The sequence below is a fragment of the Arabidopsis lyrata genome, assembly GCF_000004255.2.
Source record: "Arabidopsis lyrata subsp. lyrata unplaced genomic scaffold ARALYscaffold_1, whole genome shotgun sequence".
NCBI classification, from domain to species: domain Eukaryota; kingdom Viridiplantae; phylum Streptophyta; class Magnoliopsida; order Brassicales; family Brassicaceae; genus Arabidopsis; species Arabidopsis lyrata.
The window spans coordinates 28,706,972-28,727,170 of record NW_003302555.1 but is presented as its reverse complement, the minus strand read 5'-3'; the positions used below and the strand labels follow the sequence as shown (position 1 = coordinate 28,727,170).

General features: G+C 37.8%; 6 protein-coding genes across 7 annotated transcripts; 3 read left to right on the top strand and 3 right to left on the bottom strand.

The window, feature by feature from the left end:
* Positions 1-1,361: 1,361 nt before the first annotated feature.
* On the bottom strand, positions 1,362-2,302 carry LOC9327828 (glutathione S-transferase U28). Its single transcript, XM_002891720.2, has 2 exons — positions 1,946-2,302; positions 1,362-1,879 (listed from the first exon to the last, which is right to left on the bottom strand). The coding sequence occupies exons 1-2, from the start codon at positions 2,267-2,269 to the stop codon at positions 1,529-1,531; spliced, it is 675 nt and encodes a 224-aa protein (XP_002891766.1). The 5' UTR covers positions 2,270-2,302; the 3' UTR covers positions 1,362-1,528.
* A 70-nt stretch (positions 2,303-2,372) lies between these two features.
* Positions 2,373-3,991, bottom strand: LOC9327827 (peptide methionine sulfoxide reductase B1, chloroplastic). Its single transcript, XM_002891719.2, has 5 exons — positions 3,747-3,991; positions 3,289-3,400; positions 3,112-3,177; positions 2,782-2,979; positions 2,373-2,587 (listed from the first exon to the last, which is right to left on the bottom strand). Exons 1-5 carry the CDS (start codon positions 3,931-3,933, stop codon positions 2,545-2,547), a joined length of 606 nt encoding a protein of 201 aa, XP_002891765.1. The 5' UTR covers positions 3,934-3,991; the 3' UTR covers positions 2,373-2,544.
* Positions 3,992-4,487: 496 nt separating this feature from the next.
* LOC9330519 (probable sugar phosphate/phosphate translocator At1g53660) lies at positions 4,488-7,313 on the bottom strand. Of its 2 annotated transcripts, none has more exons than XR_002329569.1 (7): positions 6,340-6,598; positions 6,210-6,244; positions 6,001-6,113; positions 5,652-5,913; positions 5,254-5,513; positions 4,944-5,159; positions 4,488-4,608 (listed from the first exon to the last, which is right to left on the bottom strand). XR_002329569.1 is itself a non-coding variant. In XM_002891718.2 (7 exons), the coding sequence occupies exons 1-7, from the start codon at positions 7,138-7,140 to the stop codon at positions 5,047-5,049; spliced, it is 1,053 nt and encodes a 350-aa protein (XP_002891764.2). In that variant the 5' UTR covers positions 7,141-7,313; the 3' UTR covers positions 4,488-5,046. The 2 variants fall into 2 exon arrangements, 1 of the variants encoding a protein (XP_002891764.2); XM_002891718.2 differs by adding an exon at positions 6,979-7,313 and having other exon boundaries at positions 4,488-5,159; positions 6,340-6,447.
* Positions 7,314-8,036: 723 nt separating this feature from the next.
* Positions 8,037-10,626, top strand: LOC9330518 (polyadenylate-binding protein-interacting protein 8). The gene is made up of 10 exons (XM_021012410.1): positions 8,037-8,682; positions 8,949-9,062; positions 9,149-9,193; positions 9,271-9,343; positions 9,441-9,553; positions 9,655-9,714; positions 9,797-9,844; positions 9,986-10,054; positions 10,188-10,249; positions 10,330-10,626. The coding sequence occupies exons 1-10, from the start codon at positions 8,374-8,376 to the stop codon at positions 10,388-10,390; spliced, it is 954 nt and encodes a 317-aa protein (XP_020868069.1). The 5' UTR covers positions 8,037-8,373; the 3' UTR covers positions 10,391-10,626.
* A 364-nt stretch (positions 10,627-10,990) lies between these two features.
* On the top strand, positions 10,991-13,596 carry LOC110224859 (filaggrin-2). The gene is made up of 4 exons (XM_021012409.1): positions 10,991-12,202; positions 12,578-12,727; positions 12,820-13,005; positions 13,115-13,596. Exons 1-4 carry the CDS (start codon positions 11,048-11,050, stop codon positions 13,193-13,195), a joined length of 1,572 nt encoding a protein of 523 aa, XP_020868068.1. The 5' UTR covers positions 10,991-11,047; the 3' UTR covers positions 13,196-13,596.
* A 258-nt stretch (positions 13,597-13,854) lies between these two features.
* Positions 13,855-15,334, top strand: LOC9330517 (protein FAM98B). Its single transcript, XM_021012408.1, has 2 exons — positions 13,855-14,619; positions 14,702-15,334. The coding sequence occupies exons 1-2, from the start codon at positions 14,421-14,423 to the stop codon at positions 14,983-14,985; spliced, it is 483 nt and encodes a 160-aa protein (XP_020868067.1). The 5' UTR covers positions 13,855-14,420; the 3' UTR covers positions 14,986-15,334.
* Positions 15,335-20,199: the final 4,865 nt, after the last annotated feature.

Genomic DNA, 20,199 nt, shown 5'->3' with positions numbered 1-20,199 from the left:
TGAAACTATCAGTGTAATTAGATAAAGTGAAAACGATTTTGTAAATCACCAAATTGAGCTACTAAGAGAGTAAGAGTGAAGAACAACGATGCAAAGTGTAAAGACCAACAACGGTGCGTTGGGCTAGTGATTTAAGTGCAGGGATTGGATCCATGTGCTCTCTAGTTCGAATTTCCGGTGGGAGGGATGCTTTACACCATGTTATAAGGTATTAGCAAAGGCTGGTTCTGGACCATGGGAAAGATTAAGGCCTAGGCCCAAACCTCTTCCTAGTTAACAAAAATAAAAATAAAAATAAATAAATAAATAAATGTAAAGACCAATGCAACGTACACACACTCCTAACAGTATAAGCCTTTCACTTTGAGCCCGAGAAAACGGAACAGACAACAAATTAGAACACAAAGCCCTTCGAAAGATAGGAGCTCTTCGAACTAATCCATGAGGGAAACTCATAGCGAAACTACCTGAACCATACAATTACAAAAACTATAGTTTTGCTACCAATACGTACATTGGCTATTACACATAATTATTATAAAGAATCTTTCAGGTTTAATTTGTTAGACGATCGATAACTTCTTATTGTCGATCAAACCACAAGAATATGAGTCTAATACCAATAAGAGTAGGACAGGTGGATTTTATGTCGTAGACTATATAGTCTATATATATAGATGTCTTTGGTTTAGCTCGTGAGGTTCGAATATTATTTGGTCACACAAAATTGGAATTCGAATATGATAATATAAGGTCAGCCAATCTTCTAAAATGATTATATTCTTCAATATACGATAATGGTCAAAATTCCATTATTGTTTTTATTCATTGCACTTAAAGTCTAAAACCATGGATGGATAAAAAGAGTACTATTCTAATAAATAATAATATTTGCATATAAGTTTATGCAAAAACTTTAAATTTCAATTAAATCAACACACATTTCTCACTACACTACACATGTCTATAAATACCTTCATCATGAGTAAGGGTTTTGCCATAACAAGATCACAAGACAATATGAGAGGTACAAAAAAGAAATGATGATGATGATTCACGAGAGTCACTAATTGTATCTTTGAGTCTTACATGGAAAAAATAGAGAATGAGATTGAGCCAAGGATGACTTGCCGATTTTTATCAACAAATCTTAACTGATTATGGTGCCCGGCAAGTTGACCTTGGCTCTGTTTCCTTCTCTTCTTTTCGATGTCAAACTCTAGATATCTATCCATATATCATATCATCATCATGATTAGGTGTTGTAGTATCATTGAAATGTGTTTTTAATGCAAGTATTTGCTGAATAATTGATCTTTTTATAACTTTATCCTTCGGAGCCAGACAACAAAACCTTTTTCTGTTAGTAAAACATCTCCATAGACCATTTAAATAGATGAATCATGCATACACCAGAAGCGAAAAACAAACAAAGATCAAACAGAAAAATGAAAAAGTGAAAACATCATCAAGATTAGGTGTTGTATTTGTTTTTTTAGAAGAAGTCTTTGTTTTTTTTTAAATGCATTCATTCAACACCAAAAATCTGTCTGAGCTTAAGGACTTGTTGATAAACTTTCTCAGATTCAGGCAATGAAGCAGCAACGCTGTTGCGTTCAACACATCTCTTTCCCCAAGCCACGATCTTCGGACACTCAGCTTCGACAGAGAAGTCACCACATTTCTCGAGTGCGTAGAACCAACTGTAGAATGGAACAAGAGTTATGTCTACATAGCCGAAGGTCTCTCCTCCAAAGTAAGATTTGTCTCCAAGCTCAGCTTCAAGAACCTTCAAGCTCTCCAGAAACTCTTTCTTGCCTTTCTCTTGTTCTTCTCCTTTCTTGTTTCCCCAAATCTTTTTCCCTCCTTCAAACGAAATCTGCATTTCAACCGAATTAGAAACAGAGGATTTGAAAACTGAAATGAGTTAACAAACACGAATTACCGTTTTATCAGCGAAATCAGCCCAGAACCTTGCAGTTGCTCTAGATTGAGGATCAGTGGGTAAGAAAGATGCAGCATCGGTCCATGTCTCGTCGATGTACTGAACCTGGATGAGTGATTCAGAGATTGGTGTGTCGTTGTGGATAAGAACAGGGACTTTCTTGTGAACAGGGTTTGATTTCAACAACAGCTCACTCTTGTTCGACAGATCTTCCTCTTGAACCTCAAACTCAACTCCTTTCTCTCTCAACGCAATCTTCGTCCTCATCGCGTAAGGACTTGCCCAAAAAGCCAAAACTACAACTTTGCTATCTTCTTTCCCCATTGTTGGGTCTACAGGCTCCCTGACACAGAGACTCTAGCCAAAACCATATATATACACACTCATGAATGAAATTAAGAAATGGATATGATGAAGACGTGGGAAAGAGATTGGAGTAAATAAATTTAAGAATGTGCTGTCTAGGAGATCGTGTAATCAACTCAAAGTTTAAACCTTTAGATGGATTACAGTTGACTTACATACAACGACTTAATACGAGGAAATACAATGGATATAATGTATGATGTAATATGAACAAATCCTTGTACCAGAAACTCTCAATCTCTTGTTTTCTCCAATGCATTTAGTTTCAGAGCAGCACTACAAAAACCACAACAAACAGGAACCGCCATATGAGAAAACTCGAACCAAGTCAAAAACATTCTTGATCAAATGAAAGGAAAGAGTTTCTCGGTTTCAGACAAATTGATATCTAGAATTCAGTTGTTAGTTCAAAAATAATGATGTTCTACTACTCTTTATGCAAATTTAATAAGTTGAGGATAATAACAAACCTGTTGAGACAATATCGTTTTCCGGTTGGGCGTGGACCGTCATCAAAGACATGGCCAAGATGGGCATTACAAACAGCACAGACAACTTCTTGTCTGGGCATGAAGATGATAGAGAGGTCTAGCTTTGTCTTCACATTGTTTCCAATTGGTTTATAATAAGATGGCCACCCAGTTCCACTATCAAACTTTGTTGATGAACTGCAAAAAATCATCACATTGATCTGTTAATAACCATTCATTCATATGAATAATTTGAGAAGTTTTGCTTCATTAGTTCAACTTCTCAACATATAGAAGTACAATTTCCTATTTACACTAATAGAAACTTACTCAAATAGAGGCGTGTCGCAACATACGCAATTGTATACTCCTGGGGTCTTTGAGTTCCAATACTCCCTGAATAACAAGAAAATACTCATTTGAGTGTGAACTCCAAAATTCAGACAATCATAAGATCATTGTGATGATGTTAAAAAGGCGATAATCTTCGATGAATTCATTACATACCCAGTGAAAGCTCTCTCTGTCCCCTTCTGTCTAGTGATGTAATACTGTTCTGGTGTTAGCCTTTTCTTCCATTCATTTTCACTTAGAGAAGCATAGTCACTCTTCTCAGCCTCTGCACCATCGTAAAAAACCTCTCAAAAGCTTAGAACTCGCTTACTAGTTATATAAAAGATCATGCCATTGAATTGAAAGCAACACTGTCCACACAAACAAATGCAAAGCATGGATTGGTTCTAAGTGCTCAAGTCTCTTTGACCAACTTCTCAGAACCAATTGAGTAACCAAATGGAACATGAAACATAACAATTGGATAAAGCCACATCAATTTATGGACAAAACTCGTTAACCTAAACCCACAAAGAAAGAAACCATTTTTACGCTAATTAGGATTATGGGAAATCAACAGATAATCAGAGAGATATATAATCAGTGAAAAAGGTTAGATTTTAAAAAAGAACCTTGGACGTTGTCTGGTTTCTGAGAAGAACTAGAAGAACCCATAGAAGAAACAGAGAGACTCAAGTTTCTGGGTTTTGAAAGAGAACGACAAGCGAAGCCAGAAAGATTTGGCTTGGAGAAGGAACTGAGTCTTGTTCTTGCAGAGACGAAACTTGATTGTATTGTTAAACTACTAGAAGAAGCCATTACACAATCACACCTTATAATGGTTTTTCGCCGAAACTTGTTCAATAAACAATGTTGAAGAAGTCTTTCTTTCTTCTGTGAATGAACGAGAACACGTGGCAGGTTGAGGATGCGAGATGAGATCTGGAACTCTAGCTGCCACGTCGACGCGTTGGTGACCGTTATTGGGCTTTTAGCATGGATGTGATAAGCCCATTACTAAATCGAGAGAATATGAATTTTTTTTTTTTGGCAATTATATGGAAATTATTCTTTTTTGGGTGAAAATTACACATGGAAATCCGAAATTTTGTTTTGAGTTTTTTTTTTTAATATACCGTATTTGTTTTACGTAAAAAAATCAGTTATATTTAGTATATGTTCATTTATCAAAATGACGTATTAAAATGTCAACATGACTACATGAGGAAGAATAACAAGTATACCTATCTTTATCTAATAATTCACAAATCATTTTACTATTAACTGCAATTCTATCCATCTGACACGCGGATTAAGTCACAAATTTTCTACTTTCACTTTTTAAAAATTAAACTTTACTTTTTTTATTAAAGAAACATACACGACAGAAAAAAATAATCTTCTTTTACAAATTCTTCATCTCCTCCACAATCTTGATATCTCCACTTCGCATCTCTTATCCCGTGCAACGCACGGGTTAGTACACTAGTAAGGCTATAAGTAAGAGTAACAAAAAAATAAAAACACTATTGTGAGAACTGAGAAGTGAATGATTACACAGTTACATAAGAAACATAATCCTAGCTAGTATCCTACATACAAGTAAAATCACAGAAACAATGTTTTAATCTTTAAAATAATTGAAAAATTCGAATACAGAGTTAAGGCTAAACAAAAATAGCCAAGAAATCCATAAAAAATTGTTTCCTCAGTTACACTCCTCGGCCTTTCCTGCCTAAGATTCCTTTATTTTCTGATGCTCTTAAAAATTGTGTGATAGATAACAATTTTCCTAAGTACAAAAAAATGGTTCTTTTTATGTGTGTTACCTCTTGTGATGAAAAATGCTACAATGGGCCACCTGGTTCCTTGCCGGAGTTTGTCGGAGATTGAGAAACATTCTTTGTGTGTTACCTCTTGTGATGACATATGCTACAATGGGCCACCGGGTTTCTTGTCGGAGTTTGTTGGAGATTGAGAAACCAACGTTATTCTTTCGCCGTTCTTTGGCTTATGGTTGTTATATGCAGCTACACCAGCAATGGCTGCAAGTGAACAAAATTTAGAAGATGATCACACTTTTAAGCCTTAATCCAATGCTCATTTTTGTGTGAAATGGTAAACATAAGATGATCTTACCAATGGCATAACCAAATAAATTGATGATTGTGAGTTTTGTCTCGGCAAAGAGAAGGGCTGAGACCAAAACAACCAACCAATCTTTAACCACGCCAGCAATTCGGATAGTGAGAGCACTTGTTTGAGATATCACAAGAAAAACCGACAAATTGAGAGCAAATGTACATAGCGAATTAAGACTCAACACAAGAACATGAAAGTTCCATGTTTCCATCTTCGACTTCTCAAGAAATATCCATGGTATGAACAAGCAAATCGCGCTGCAACACACACATCAATACAAGTACAAAAATTGGGATTCTTTTCAAAGTATAAAAATTGGTGAATTTTAGGAATTTCTTCAAAAATTTTAAAAATATATATATAATGAGATTTGAGTTCTTTGATTTTGAAAATACCTGCATGGGCTCATGTAGTACATAAGAGAGAGTGGGTTTAATTTGATGCCTTTCCTCTTCACAAGAATTTCCATTAAGATTAGCCTCAAAGCTTCTGAAACAATACCACCCATTTGGTAAACAACTCCAACCCAGTTGATGTTTAATTCTCCATAAGATGCGACTAAAACACCAAAACTTATGACTGACATTATCATAAGCATCTTGCAGCTCATTATTTCAAGGCCAACACAAACTCCAAGTATAAACACAGCAACAGGCACTGCAAAACATGATTCTTGAGATCAATTATACATAACATTTTAACTAAAAATTTGCAAATGCGATTGGGAATGAGCTAAGTTCTTACTAATGGCCTTCAACATTTGGGAAAATGCAACAGTTATGTAGAGGTAAGCAGTGTTTCCTAACCACAGAGTCATTGCAAACATTGCACCTATTGGAATAACTGATGTAACATATCTGAGTACATAGAGTGATGTTTTAGTGTAAAATGTAATTAGAACTACAAAAGAAATAGAAAAATAAATTTCTTACGAAGTCTCCTTTCTTTCTTACATTTCTAATGTCATTCCTTCCTCAACCTTCATGACCTTTTAAGAAAACTAAAAATCAGAATTTAAGCTTTTTAATTTTTACTTATAAGCATTATAGAATAGGTCATAATCAATTAATAACAATGACATACCTTGAAAACCTTGGTGAGGAGAAAACACAAAACAGAGGAAAAACTCATATGTAGTAATGTCAATCCAAGTGGATAAGGGAAGTTTATTTCCTTAGATGACAGTACCCACTGCATCAGATGAAGTCAGAAATACAAATTAGGGCTGGGAAAAAAAAAACTGAAAGAAGATAAAGAGAAACAGAATGAACTAAATTTATCGATCCGAAACCGAACCAAATTGTACAATAGTCTGAACGGTAAAGTTTTTAGAGCGAATAATTGGACCAACCCCGAATTGAACTTGAAAATGAAATTTGTGTAATGGAATTTAACTAACAACTAAATAAAATTCATTAAAATCCTATATGAGTACATGTATATACAATACAACTACACATTTAAATCCACTATTAACAATAAAAATTTTATTACTATATTCTTGTGTAAAACCAAATCACATTGTAACAGAAGTACAGAACCAAACAAAGATTGTAAAAAAATAAAAGCTTTATTTCAGTTTTAAGTTTAAAGCTATCTAAACTGAACCGAATCTAAAAGCCTAATGTCAAGATCTAATGAAGTTGAATCTTGAGCAAAAAGATTCCAAATAGAAAACATAGATCCAGGAACATATATATGAATGTGAGATTTGACATTAACCTTATTGAAGAAGATTTGACCGCTAGATAGAGTAATGTAGAGAAGGATGGAAGCATACGTCACATGTTCATCTTTGAGAAAGCTTCTGATGCGATTTCGATCCGCCATTAAAGTCAACAATCGTTTTGGTCTCAAATTAGCAACTGATTTTGCCATTTTCATTTCGTATGTCTTCTTCTTCAATATTCAATAGTACCTCACTTTTCCATCTTCTAAGCAAACATTTTAAAGTTGACTAAAAGTAACGAAGAATTAGCGGATCCCACTTTAAATAACTTCTTTTCTACGAAATCCGTTTTAATTTATTTAGATGGGTCGGGTATACGGGTCCATAATGACACTATGGGCTTTGTTGACCAGCAAAATAAAAGCCCAATATAAAACCATTTGATCCAAAAGAATATACATAACTGCAAAGTCTTAAATTTTTTGTTTGAATATTTCTTTCCTGACGAAAAATCATTTCAAAATTTGTACTAAAACAAACAGAAAATTATCTTATTGTCGTGTGGTTACTGTTATTATGGATATCCATACAAAAATAACCGAAAACCAAATTTTAAAAGGAATAGAAAATAAAATAACAAAATAGAATAAAAGCAGGTGATAAAGTGGAACTATAGAATCCCAGCAATTGTTAAAAAGTAGAAAAGAAAAATCCCAACGAATCCAAAGATTTATGGAGTACCCTTATTATTATGCCAATTGCTTGCAATTATGGAGAAAATAAAAGTTCATACAACATATTCATTTTTTTTGTTGATGTGTTAAATAACAAACAGAAAGACAAAAAACCCTATCCAATATCCATAACAAAAATAATAAATACTTAAAAAAATTATACTATTAAATAATAAATAATATTAGTAATATGTAATATGTATTTTTTTAAAATGTAATAAAGTGGTGTATGTGTAAAATGTGTAATTATTTAAAGGCCCACAAGAGGAACATAAAATAATAAAGAATCATAACTTTTCTTTTCCTTTTTATTTTACATTTGACGAAATTATTAAAAAAAAAAAATACTAAAATTTCTTAGTCCGGAAAAAAAGAGAAGCATTCTTGTGAGAGTTTTGGTCTATTTGATTTGAGTTAGAAAAAGGCCAAAACAAAAACCAAAACCCATCATTCCTTCTTCTTCATCATCCATAGCCACCGTCTGACACCACCGCACTAGATTTTATATATATTGTCTCCGATCAAACATTCTCGTCTTCTTCGGTCGGAATTCTGAAATGGGTTTTCATCAAAACTCGCAATTCTTGATTAATCTCATCAAATTTTGCATCTTTTTATGAAATTCGACTGAAGAGAGAAGGAAAAGTTCGCAACTTTTCTTTCCTCTGTCTCTTTTTTTTTTTATATTTATTTTGAGTTTTCTGATCTAATTTAATGGCTGCGATCACTGAGATGGCCACTGATTCAAATGAGGTAATCAACGATGGTGGAGACGGAATTGAGAAGGGCTTGATGAGGACGGATTCTAAACCGGAAGCCGAATCGGACCTCAAACCGAAATCTAAACCGGAATATGATCAAATGAAGAAGCTTGTAGCCATGTTCAAGAAACTCAATCCTGAAGCTAAGGAATTTTTCCCTTCTTACAAGAAGAATACTAATCAGTCTCTGTCTTCTGACGATTTTGTGATTGCTAAAAAGCCATCTGGTGAAGACAACAAAAAGGATGGCATTAACCGGAGGGTACAATTTTCATTCTGTTTCTGATTAAGTTTTGACTGAAAAGTTTGGATTTTTGGTTGTTGTTGCTGAACGGTTTTTTGGGATTATGCTTCTCAATTAGGTTCTTTGTGCTGGAAAGTCTCTAGCTTGAAGTTTCATATAGAAAGTTTTGTTTTTGGTTGGCCATAAGTTACATTGTCAAGTGTTGCAACTCTTATATGATCTTTACTTTAACATTTCATTAAGAGATTTGGTAAATTGTCTGTTTTTTGTTTTGTGGATTACAGAGAAGAAACAACTATAACCAAGGGAGGAGAGTGAGGTTACCTGGAAGAGCTTCTAAGGCTCAAAGAGAAGTTAGTATTAGAAGAACAGTATATGTCTCTGACATTGATCAGAGTGTAAGTTACTTAAAGCCTCTTTAGATTTTCAGAGAAAAAGAATTCAATTTTCCAACATTGTAACTTATTATATTTTTTTCAAATAGGTGACTGAGGAAGTCCTTGCTGGGTTGTTCAGCAGCTGTGGGCAAGTAAGTTGAAATCTATAAGCTTTATTGCTGGTTGTTATCTTTTGTTTGTGAATTAACATTGCATTCTTCTTCTAAAGGTTGTTGATTGTCGAATCTGTGGAGATCCAAATTCAGTTCTTCGCTTTGCGTTTGTTGAGTTTTCTGATGACCGTAAGTTAAAGCTATTGGGTTTTGCTTAATCTTCCTTGCAACAAAATTCAAGTGTCACGTTTGACTTACATTAGTATGAATTTGTTTTGAAAAACAGAAGGTGCACGAGCGGCTTTAAGTCTTGGTGGGACGATGATCGGATATTACCCTGTTAGAGTCTTACCTTCAAAAACTGCTATTCTTCCAGTGAATCCCACATTTCTCCCCAGGGTAAAGAACAAGACGTTCCATTTTCCTCAACTTGCATTGTAGTTTACAGTTTTATAACTAAAATTGATGGTTTCCACTATTTCCTTTGGTGTTTTATTCAGTCAGAAGATGAAAGAGAGATGTGTACAAGAACCATCTACTGCACAAATGTTGACAAGAATGTAAATACTTTTTCCCGTTAATGTTTTATATTCCATTTGCGCACTTGTTCTCTCGGTTTTGAGAGATTTCTATAAATTGCAGGCCACTGAAGATGTTGTCAAAACCTTCTTTCAGTCTGCCTGCGGTGAGGTCAGTCTAGAATCCTAAAACTTGCTTTTCCTGCTCTCATAAAGACAATATGAAGGAGGGAAAAAAAAAGAAAAAAAAAAAAGACTATAAATTTTGTGAAACAACAAAAACATTCAAGTTTTGTCTGTCTTCTCTGTAAAGGTTACTCGCTTAAGGCTTCTTGGTGATCAAGTGCATTCTACTCGCATAGCTTTTGTTGAATTCGCCATGGTAAGCTCCTCATATTCTGTTAAAACTCAGCTTCTATGTCCTCTATTGTTAGTGTTAACAAGGAATGCTAAACTTTTCAAGGCTTAGCTTTTTACTTAACAACTGAATATGCGTTTGTTTCCGGGATAAAAAGGCAGAGAGTGCAGTTGCAGCGCTAAACTGCAGCGGAATAGTCTTAGGATCTCAGCCGATAAGGTACACATTATTTCTCTTTTGTGACAAACCTTTCATTGAATATATAAAAAAACTGATATGAAATATTTTGAATTGTTCAGGGTAAGCCCTTCAAAAACACCAGTAAGATCGCGAATTACTCGATCACCATCGCCAAACTAGGAGAAAACAGAACCGAAGAGGCTCTGTTGATGAAGGAGAGTGTTGCAACATTAAGTTATTTATTTTATTGTTTCAGTTGTCTTTCTTTTTTCTTTCTAGAGCAGTTATTTTCCGGTTATGTAGTATCTGGAAAGACAGGCAACCATGAACATGCTTCTTGAATTTTGGAGTTCTTGTGCTGAGTTTTTTTTACTTATTGAGTCATATAATCTTTCTTTGAAGGAATTATTTGATCATTTTTTGTTGGTTCTTAACCAAAAAAGTTTAGAATTTAGGAGATTATAGATTTACTATCATGTTTGAAGTGTTGAACGCTTAAGTTTGGCCTAATCAATGTCTCTTATTTTGGAGTTTTTTGGGTCAATGTAAAAATATTATTCATTTCCGTCAGGTATCAAAATTCCAGGGATGGAATTGCAAAATAAATTTTTGGATCATTTTGGGTCACTAATTATGGGGGATTTTGGAAAATCGAAAAGTATAAATCCTTTCCCGTAAGGTACTCAAACTACAGGGATGAATTTACAAATATGCAGATGTTAGTCATCAGCAAACGGCGACGTTTAAGAAAACCCCCATTTTCCGATTAAACACAGTAGGAGTAACTCAAAACCCTCAAAAATCCTCAAATCATCGCCATTGAGATAGCTCTCACAGATGAGAAGTGCTTTAGGAAGAAGATTCTCAAACCCTAATGGCTTCACTATTGCATCCATAGTCAAGCAAACTCCATTTCTTATCCAATCCACATCTCATTTCTCCTCTTCCTCCGACTCCTCCGGCCGTGGTCGTGGACGCGGTTCCGGTGAAGATGGAGGATTTCCCGCCGCTGGAAGGGGACAATTCGGTGTAAATCGTGAACCGGTGGCTCCCGGACGTGAACCGTCATCTGCTGGAGGTTATGGTCATGGTCGTGGTCGTCCGATCCACTCTGATTCGATTTCTCCTGCGTTTTCGTCATTTGTCAAATCTGATTCTCCTAGCGTTGGCCGTGGAAGAGGATCCGTTGGATCAGATTCCGTTTCACCTTTCGCTCCTGAACCTCCTCGCCAACCGCCGCCGCCACCGCAGCAACAACAGTCTCAATCGCAGCAGCTGCGTTCACCACCACAACAGCCACCGCGTTTGCAAACGCAGCCCAATGATGAATCTCAGGGAAGTCCTGTATTTGTGAAGCTGCAGGAGATGCAGGACGCAACTTCGTCTCCACTAACACCAGAGTCTAAATCTGGTCAAGCTGATCCACCTGATAACATATTCAATGCCTTAGGAAGTGAATTTTCACATCCTATTGGAGCAGGTCGAGGAAAGCCTCTTGTGGAATCTGCTCCAATCCAACAAGAAGATAACCGCCAAATTCGACGCCCTCAGCCTCCACCTCCGCCGCAGCAGCAACAGCAACAAAGAGCACAACCGCAGCAGAAGCGGGCTCCAACTGTCAAGGATGAAGCTCCTAAACCTCAATTGAGTAGGGAAGAGGCTGGAAGAAGAGCAAGGAGCGAGCTTTCGCGTGGTGAAGCTGAAGGAGGTGGTGTGAGAGGAAGAGGAGGGAGAGGAAGAGGAAGAGGAGCAAGAGGGAGAGGGAGAGGGAGAGGTGGTGACGGATGGAGAGATGATAAGAAAGAAGAAGAAGGTGAACAAGAGGCTATGAGTATATTCGCTGGAGATTCAGCTGATGGAGAGAAGTTTGCTCAGAAAATGGGACCTGAATTGATGAAAACGTTAGCAGAAGGTTTTGAGGAAGTTTGCGAAAAGGCGTTGCCTTCTACTACTCATGATGCCATTATAGATGCCTATGATACCAATCTCATGGTAAATGTTTCTTTGTTTTGTTTTCTCTATGAATTGTCGAGAAAGTATACAACTTGCTACTGAGATTGCTGACAGTGAAACTGCAAATAGTATTAGGAGTAGTGAATTCTCAAGAAGCAATAGTATTGATATTGATTCATACTCTATAATGTGGTAGAATTGGTTGTGGTGGCTTTGAAGTTGTTTGACTTAATATGCACAATTTACAAAAGTAGGCCACTAACTCGTCTTGTAGGATTCTCAGATTTATAACAGCCTCTTGAGGTTATTGTTCTTTCATTGTGAAATCGGTCTTTCAGTCATAGGAGCGATGGAGAGTGTCTTTTTTGTTGGTTTTTGAGTCTCTTAGTTTTCTCTATCTCTTTTGCTTTGCAGATTGAGTGTGAGCCAGAATACATTATGGCGGACTTTGGATCGAATCCTGACATTGATGAGAAGCCACCAATGTCTCTGCGCGAGTGCCTTGAGAAGGTGAAGCCTTTCATAGTGGCTTACGAGGGAATCAAGGATCAAGAAGAATGGGAGGTAATACTGTTCAATTTGTGAATTTTGCTTTCTATGCATCCATTCAATTTTTGCATAGGTTGATGATCACTTGAATTTCTCACTTTTTGCAGGAAGCAGTTAATGAAGCGATGGCGCAGGCTCCCCTTATGAAAGAGATTGTTGATCACTACAGTGGTCCTGATCGAGTAACTGCGAAGAAACAGAACGAGGAACTCGATAGTATTGCTACAACGATTCCCGCAAGTGCACCTGATTCCGTGAAACGATTTGCAGATCGTGCAGCTCTTACTCTTAAGGTTTGATCTCTTTAACCAAACCCCCAAACTCTTCATCTAAAATCACTCTCTTATGATCAGATATCTCTACAGAGGTATTGATGTTTTTATGAAACTTTTGGCAATGCAGAGTAATCCTGGTTGGGGATTTGACAAGAAATACCAGTTCATGGACAAGCTCGTTTTGGAGGTGTCACAAAGCTACAAATAGAGAACTCAGGTTTCCTACTTTATTAAAAACCTTCATCGCCGATTGAGTTTATAGATAGATCGTATTCTAGATCTTGCCTCTACTTAAAACGGTACCCATTTCTTTTGAACAAGTACTCGAAATTTGGGCGTTAGCTTTTTCGTCATACGTTTTGAGGGTTTCCGTAATAACGGCATTGTTCTTTCGATCTTTGTTACTGAGTAGATTGAATTGTATCCTTGACTGTTTTGGGATCTGTGTAATCGAAAAGCGAATGATTCTTGACTGTTTCAGGGTTATAAAGTCTTATACATGCCTTAACAGAGAAGGCAAAGAGAGAGAGAGAGAGAGTAGTGTGTTGGTTCATTGGAAATCTTTTTGTATTAACAATTCCATAAAAACATATATGGTCACTTGCGATAGTTGCAGCTGCGGTTGTGGCCGCCGCTTCAACCGTAGCCACGAACTCGCCACAGACTAGCATTCATACTGGTTTCTTTAGAAGTTGATATGTACACTGGTTTCCATCTCTTTAATTAGTTTAAGGTTATTTTACCATACTCATAAAATATTTTGAATGAAAAAGTACTTTGAAGACTTTCTAATTTATCACTGCAAATCACAAAGTATTCTTCGTACTCAAAAAAAGAGAAATTAATATGCCTCGTAAAAAAATTCACTATATGAAACGGAAATCGAAAAACTGAAAATAAAAATTAGATTTCACTGAAGTTTGAAGTATAAGTATTGTAGTATGAGTGAGCTTCAAAATTCCAAAACGAAAATTCTTAGTGATAATTAAAGAGAAAAAAACCAAAGAAAAATAAAATTATGTGATACGTAAGAAGTAATAAAAATCAATTATTACAGAACCATTTTCTTAAGTAGTATAAATTTTGTAATCGATAGTTAATTGAAACATCGTTCTGTTTTGTTTTAACTCTATTTAGAGCGCGTTGAGAGAAATTGTGGCCAAAATTTCGCTAGTGGTTAGTCTTGTAGACTTATTGGACCTCCAATAATGCATGTTGTATGTTATCCGAATATAGGACTCTACATTTACATCTCTTTGATTTAGGAGTCTCGAAAGTCCTTCCCGGAATTAGATTAAAATCAACAAATTTCTAGTTTCCTTATCTAATGCTCACTAATCCCTCATTATGTCATATGCATCTTCCTCATTTATCTTTAACTCTGCTAAGTTCTATAGAGATATTATCAATTTTCCAAACGAAACAAAGAAACCATGAAATTCGATGATAACTACAAACTTATTGTTATAGTCATCGGCGGCGTTTTAGCTGGAGTTGCTGTCGTTATGTTTTCCTGTTACAAGAACAAGAGGAAGAACCTTCAGCTACCGGAGCTGACACAGACACCGGAGTGGCAGCGACAAATTGTTTCTGCTCCTACACTTCAGACAAGAAACATTGATGTCGGAAATGGTAAGAGACATGATGTTTATTTTTTATAAAAAAGTTTAATTTTCATTGTGTGTCCCAGATTTGACGTTGATTGTTCATGAAGATCGCTTGTGGGGTAGAAGCGACACCGTTGTGAATAAATCTATTATTCCACTTAAGCCAAACGCTTTCAACGATAGCTTGCGATACCAGAGGCCTAAAAATTTGGAGAGGCCTCGGGGACAGAGAGATGATGGGACTGCGGCTTCTACTTCAGCATTTGGTGGTGGTTGTGTTGCCATTAGCGGTGGTGACAACGGTTGTGGTGCTAGTCATAGTGGTGGTGGTCACAGTGGTGGTGGTGGATGTGGTGGTGGGGGAGGAGGAGGTGGATGTGGGGGCTCTTAAAATTTGAGGTTTTCTTAGTTATTAGATAATGATTATTCTTATCTCTTTTTGGGCATTAGCTTCTTCGTCATATCTTTCAGGGTTACCGTAATAACGCCATTGTTCTTTCGATATCTATTACTCAAGAGATTGTATTGTATCCTTTTTCTTTGTATATAAGGGTTTAAGCCTGTTTAATTTGTATCTATGTGATCGAAAAAAGAATGACTCTTGACTGTTTTTAGGGTTCCAGTGTCAAATACATGCCTTAAACCTAATATATAGAGAAGGAAAAGAAAGAGAGATTAGAGTGTGATTGTTCATTGAAAATCTTTTTGTTTGAACAATTCCGTATAAACATATTTGAACAATTGCGATAACTGTAGCTGCTTCAACCGTATGTCACCATCTTAGATGGTGGTGGCTTTGGTGTAACAGAATGGTCTTAAATACGTGCATTCTTTTATCTTTTCTTTTGTTCTTACCTATCATCAGACAAACAAGCGTTACGTGGTCCGAGTTCTTGTACCACACAATGTTTATCTGATTAGATATACATTAATATACTATGCGCAATTAGCTTTTAAATATACGAGTACATATAGTCAAAAGAGAGTTATTCATTTCTCAACATTTTTTCTTAGGTATGTAGAATTTGAACGGATCTCCTTTTGTCCTATGTATTTGGAAGAAATAACGGTCACATTCATTAGCATAATCGAAATTTCTTCTGCAATTTCTTGTATTGTTTAAGGCAAATAGGGTATGAATATGTCGTATTCTGATATATACAAAGTCAACGGAGATTTAGGGATAACTTTCATATAAAATGACATTTAATCATACATGTATCATTATAGATGCATCCTTTATTCATAAAACAAGGACCAAAAAGCATTTTATTATAATCTCTGTCTGTGTTTTGCTATACCATATCGATGGTTAGTATGTTTTGCGCTATCTTCAGCCGGAAGAAGAAAAAGCCTTCATCGTCTTCGTCTTCACCGTCGCGAGATATCAAAAAGGGTAAGACGGGAGAGAAAGATGGAGGGCTTCGTGTGATGACGTCAGGTAGTAAGACCAGAACTAGCAGGGCTTTTAAGCGCGGCCAAGGCTGCCTTTGTGGTGGTGGTGCCGGCTGTGGAGGTTGCGGCGGTTGTGGAGGCTAAAGCGTTTCGTTCTTTTGCAATAATGCTTTTCGTGTGATCGTAATTTCTGTATACATTAATACATGTAAGGTTTTGGTATATATGTGTGATCATCTCTTGTGAGTGGAAATTGAATGTATATTATATTGTATAATGAATATATAGGTGAAAATTACTATTTTGAAAAAAAATATAAATTAATTTTTTTACTATTTTGTAACTGTGAAATTTGTGGTTTACAATTGGCCTTACTATGCACTTTATTTTAATATATTTTAACGCTCCATGCTAATCTTTTGCTACATCAACCATTTTTATCAAAAAAATTGTGAATATATAATTACATTTATTTCGAAAATTGTTAAGAATAAATTAATCCCAAAGGTAAATTATATGAAATTTTATAGTATTTTTTAAAACTACACTATTATCCTAAAAAATTCTGCTTAACTTTCCCAATTCTTTCAATACTATTTAACTCGGTGGTTTAAGCTGTGGATGTTGGATTCACACACTCAAGTATTTTATTAAGTGGGAAAGATTATTCTTGAGAGACAAAAATGAATGTATAAAAACTTGAGAATTGTTACGAAAATTGCTATATATTTCTCTCTTGAGAGGAAATCCCCCTTTTACATGGCCATTGGCCTTTATATTTATACATAGAGAATTGTCATTAAAATGAATAATTAAGTACAATTATTCCCTCTTGAATGTGTCCGTTTTGATTCTTCGACTTTAATGCTCAACGTTTGAATTTGAGTTGACTCTGATCTTCGCGGGCCTCGCCTTTCTGGCCCAAATATCCTTGAACCATCTTACCCATGCCTTCTTCATCGAACTCATGTCGCAATGTAATCACTTCGGATGGTCGAAGTGGTGACAACCACTTCGACCGTCCCTTCGACTCCTGGGTCCGATGGGCTTCATTCTTTATGGGCCTATTATCTTGACTACGTGGCAATCTTTGGTTGGTCTCGTACTTCTGGTGCGGGATCCGACACCAACAATTAGCCCCCCAAGTTCTTCGAAGTGCTATTCCAATTCGGAGGACTTTAAATGCTCAAATAGCCAAAGATTGCGCTCGAGAATCTTTCTGATTTCCCGCCGAAAATCTCATCACTCCTTTAATTTCGGCACTAGCCTTTTTTAACTGAGTGACATCTGTCATCATTATGACCGTATATTGTTTAATTACTATTAAAACGGGAAAAACCTTCCCACTTCCCACACGACTTCCGAGGCGGTTTCATCATTAGCTTGAGGTAACTTCTTTTCACCATTACTCTCTTCTTTTTCTTTTGTACTTTAATCAAAAACTCTCTCTCTTTCTTCTTCACAAAAAAGAAATCTCTCTTCGCCGGATCTTGAATTTTTCATTTTTATTCGATGACTTCTGATTCTGAAAGACCTGAATCTCCGTCTTACGACGAGAGGCGTTCTAGTAACGACGAATGCACTCGTCCTAACGACATCGCCGGTCCTCATTACAAATCCACCTGTACTCTTCAATCCCTTGAACGATTGAAGGGGCTTTGTCAAATTCCTCCTGGAATTATAGCGGAGGCGCAAATAGCTGACCCTACGGAATCTCCTGAGAACCACCGTGCCGGCTATTTTTGCGTCTACGAAATTTACTTCAAGGGCTGCGGATTGACCTTCCCCCTTCCTGAAGCCCTAGTTCGATTCTTGGCGGCTCTCGAGATCGCTTTACCTCAATTAACCCCCAATCTCCTCCGAACCATCCTCGGGATTATAACCGTTGCGGCGGAGGCCGGCTACGTCATTGGAGTCCCCGAGCTGAATGAACTCCTAAGCGTAAGGAGTTCATCAAAGAAAACTGGGTACTTCTCAACGTATCCAAATGCCAATAGAAACGTCATCTCGCACCTCCCGAACAAGGATGAGAACTGGCACCATCCTTGGTTTCTGATTAAGAAAACTCCCGCTTCGATTGGGAATCTTTCCGATGTACTCCCATCGAAGTGGTCTGCGAAACCTGGTAGAGACTAGGTCGTATATTCCTTTATTGTTTATTATTATTTTTTACTGACCGAATTCGTTGTTTCATTTCGCAGCTTTCATCGCTTCAACTCTCCCGACCGAAGAATTTGTCAAGTTCTTCAAAACAATCCTTGAAGGGGAAACCCTTTGGAATTCTTTCACCCTCGACCGGTTTGTCGAGGCTAACCGGAAACTCAGGATGAGTCCTCCCAATCTACTTCACCGTCTTCCGCCTCCTCCCCCAACTCAGGGAATGTCAGCTCGGGCCCTCGCTGCCCAGCGTAAGAAGCTCTCCAAGCCGATAGCAGAGGCTTGTGATGAAAACAAGGCGTTCCTTGCAACCGCCATTGACAAAAAAGATTACAGCAGAACCCTGCTGGTTGATGACAACAGCTCCGAGGGAGCCAGATCTGTTGCTGCTTATAGGTTAACACCTCGCCGCGAGCGCCGCGACGAGCGTTCTCTTCGGAGCGAACGGTCTCCTCGGAGAGAGCGGTCTCCTCGTCGTGATTCTCCCCGTCCTCCCCGAGACGACTTTAGCAACGAACCACTTAAGAATTTGGTTCGTAAGAAGAGGGACAAGTCGTCCCGTGATGACTTGTCTCCGCGAAGGGAGAAATCAAGGCCCCGGACTGACCGTTCACCTCGATCCTCCCCTCCTACTGAACCAATGGGTCCTCCCCGTCCTGTTGACATGTCTTCTTCTTCCCAGCCCGTCAGCGAAAAGACTGCTCGGAGTGCATCCCCTAAAAGTGGAGATTCTGAATCTCGAGATGCTTCCTCGAGGCTGAAGCCTGCTCTTGTCCCTCAAGTCAAATCGCTTTCAGGTTTGGTGATTTACACATGCTTAAACTTTTTGTCTTTATTAAAATTCCAATTTTTACAATTTTTCCTTCTTCGCAGCTATGGAGACAGAAGGCAGCGTCTTCCGATGCTTCAAGACCCGTTCGGGTTCGATCTTGCCAGATTTCAACAAATGGCGCCCTGCAATTCGTGAACGCTATTTGCTTCACGCTTATCATTCATCTCGGGTTAGTTCCGTTTTCTTCGCCCCTTTTTTTTTTTTTTTTTTTTATTGTATTGTCATTCTACGAACTGACTCGCCATCCCGGGTTCATGTATGACGCCAGGCTCATAGCGAACTTAACGACATGGTCGAACATTACGAAGGGTTGGTCATTGGACGGGAGAAGGAGATTGATATGTGGAAGAAGAAATTCTCAGCTCTTGAGACTGAACTCAATTCTTCTGCTGGCTCCAAGCACGATCTGGAGGATAAGGTCGACAGGTTAACATCCGAGCTGGCGCAAGTAAAGGGGGAGCTGCAAGACTACTACGACCGGAATTACAAGCTCCAGGACGAACTTTCTGGTGTTCAGGGTAGACTTCATGAATCCGAATCAGCCGCCGACACCCTGAACAACCAACTTATCGAGCTTAACGCGAAATACAAGGCGCTAGCCAAGCTGCGTGATTCTGAGTTGGCAAGGTCGGCATCGAAGGCCAGAAAGGAGGTTAAGGGACGCGGGATGGAGTTGATTCAAGGGGCCATTCGCTTCATGCAAACTGAGAAGGCTAGGTCGGACTTAGAGTCAGACATCAAAGAGCATGAAAGCAACCTGATTCTGCTGGATCAAATTCATGAAGCAGATTTCTCTGAGGAGCAAGAGAGGACTGAGCTGTCAACTAATCTTTCTGAGAAACGGAGTCGCTTGGCAGCTCTTCCCACTTCGACCTTCAACCCGCTTGACTTTGAGGAATTCTTTACTGAATCACCTCCTATAAGTGAATCGGGTTTGGACTGGGCAGGTAACGCTTGACTCCGGAGGCTTACCTTTTCTTATCTTGTACCTTTGATTGACTGGAATTATTATTCCCAGGTTCAAGCGAGACGGAAGGCATTGTCCCGCCCGTAGCTCCTGTGATACCGGAGGTCACTCCGGAGGTTGGTTGCACCGCGGAGGGTGGTCAGGGAGCTTCATCTGATCAAGCACCAGTCAAGGAGGTGAATGAAACTCTGATTGCTGAGCCGGAGTCCGAGGTGGAGATCATTCCGTAGTGGCTGTGTCCACTTTAAATTGGG

Excerpts from the sequence above, each read along its gene's own strand:
- LOC9327827 (XM_002891719.2), bottom strand. The coding sequence starts at position 3,933 with ATGGCTTCTTCTAGTAGTTTAACAATACAATCAAGTTTCGTCTCTGCA. Across the intron at positions 2,980-3,111 it reads TGCGACACGCCTCTATTTGA|TTCATCAACAAAGTTTGATA; the intron begins GTAAGTTTCTAT and ends GATTTTTTGCAG. Across the intron at positions 2,588-2,781 it reads AAACGATATTGTCTCAACAG|TGCTGCTCTGAAACTAAATG; the intron begins GTTTGTTATTAT and ends TGGTTTTTGTAG.
- LOC9330519 (XM_002891718.2), bottom strand. The coding sequence starts at position 7,140 with ATGAAAATGGCAAAATCAGTTGCTAATTTGAGACCAAAACGATTGTTG. Across the intron at positions 5,914-6,000 it reads CCAAATGTTGAAGGCCATTA|TGCCTGTTGCTGTGTTTATA; the intron begins GTAAGAACTTAG and ends CATGTTTTGCAG. Across the intron at positions 5,160-5,253 it reads TTTATTTGGTTATGCCATTG|CCATTGCTGGTGTAGCTGCA; the intron begins GTAAGATCATCT and ends GTTCACTTGCAG.
- LOC9330518 (XM_021012410.1), top strand. The coding sequence starts at position 8,374 with ATGGCTGCGATCACTGAGATGGCCACTGATTCAAATGAGGTAATCAAC. Across the intron at positions 9,063-9,148 it reads TCTCTGACATTGATCAGAGT|GTGACTGAGGAAGTCCTTGC; the intron begins GTAAGTTACTTA and ends TTTTTCAAATAG. Across the intron at positions 10,250-10,329 it reads TTAGGATCTCAGCCGATAAG|GGTAAGCCCTTCAAAAACAC; the intron begins GTACACATTATT and ends TGAATTGTTCAG.
- LOC9327828 (XM_002891720.2), bottom strand. The coding sequence starts at position 2,269 with ATGGGGAAAGAAGATAGCAAAGTTGTAGTTTTGGCTTTTTGGGCAAGT. Across the intron at positions 1,880-1,945 it reads CTGATTTCGCTGATAAAACG|ATTTCGTTTGAAGGAGGGAA; the intron begins GTAATTCGTGTT and ends GTTGAAATGCAG.
- LOC9330517 (XM_021012408.1), top strand. The coding sequence starts at position 14,421 with ATGAAATTCGATGATAACTACAAACTTATTGTTATAGTCATCGGCGGC. Across the intron at positions 14,620-14,701 it reads AAACATTGATGTCGGAAATG|ATCGCTTGTGGGGTAGAAGC; the intron begins GTAAGAGACATG and ends TTGTTCATGAAG.
- LOC110224859 (XM_021012409.1), top strand. The coding sequence starts at position 11,048 with ATGAGAAGTGCTTTAGGAAGAAGATTCTCAAACCCTAATGGCTTCACT. Across the intron at positions 12,203-12,577 it reads CCTATGATACCAATCTCATG|ATTGAGTGTGAGCCAGAATA; the intron begins GTAAATGTTTCT and ends TTTGCTTTGCAG. Across the intron at positions 12,728-12,819 it reads AGGATCAAGAAGAATGGGAG|GAAGCAGTTAATGAAGCGAT; the intron begins GTAATACTGTTC and ends CACTTTTTGCAG.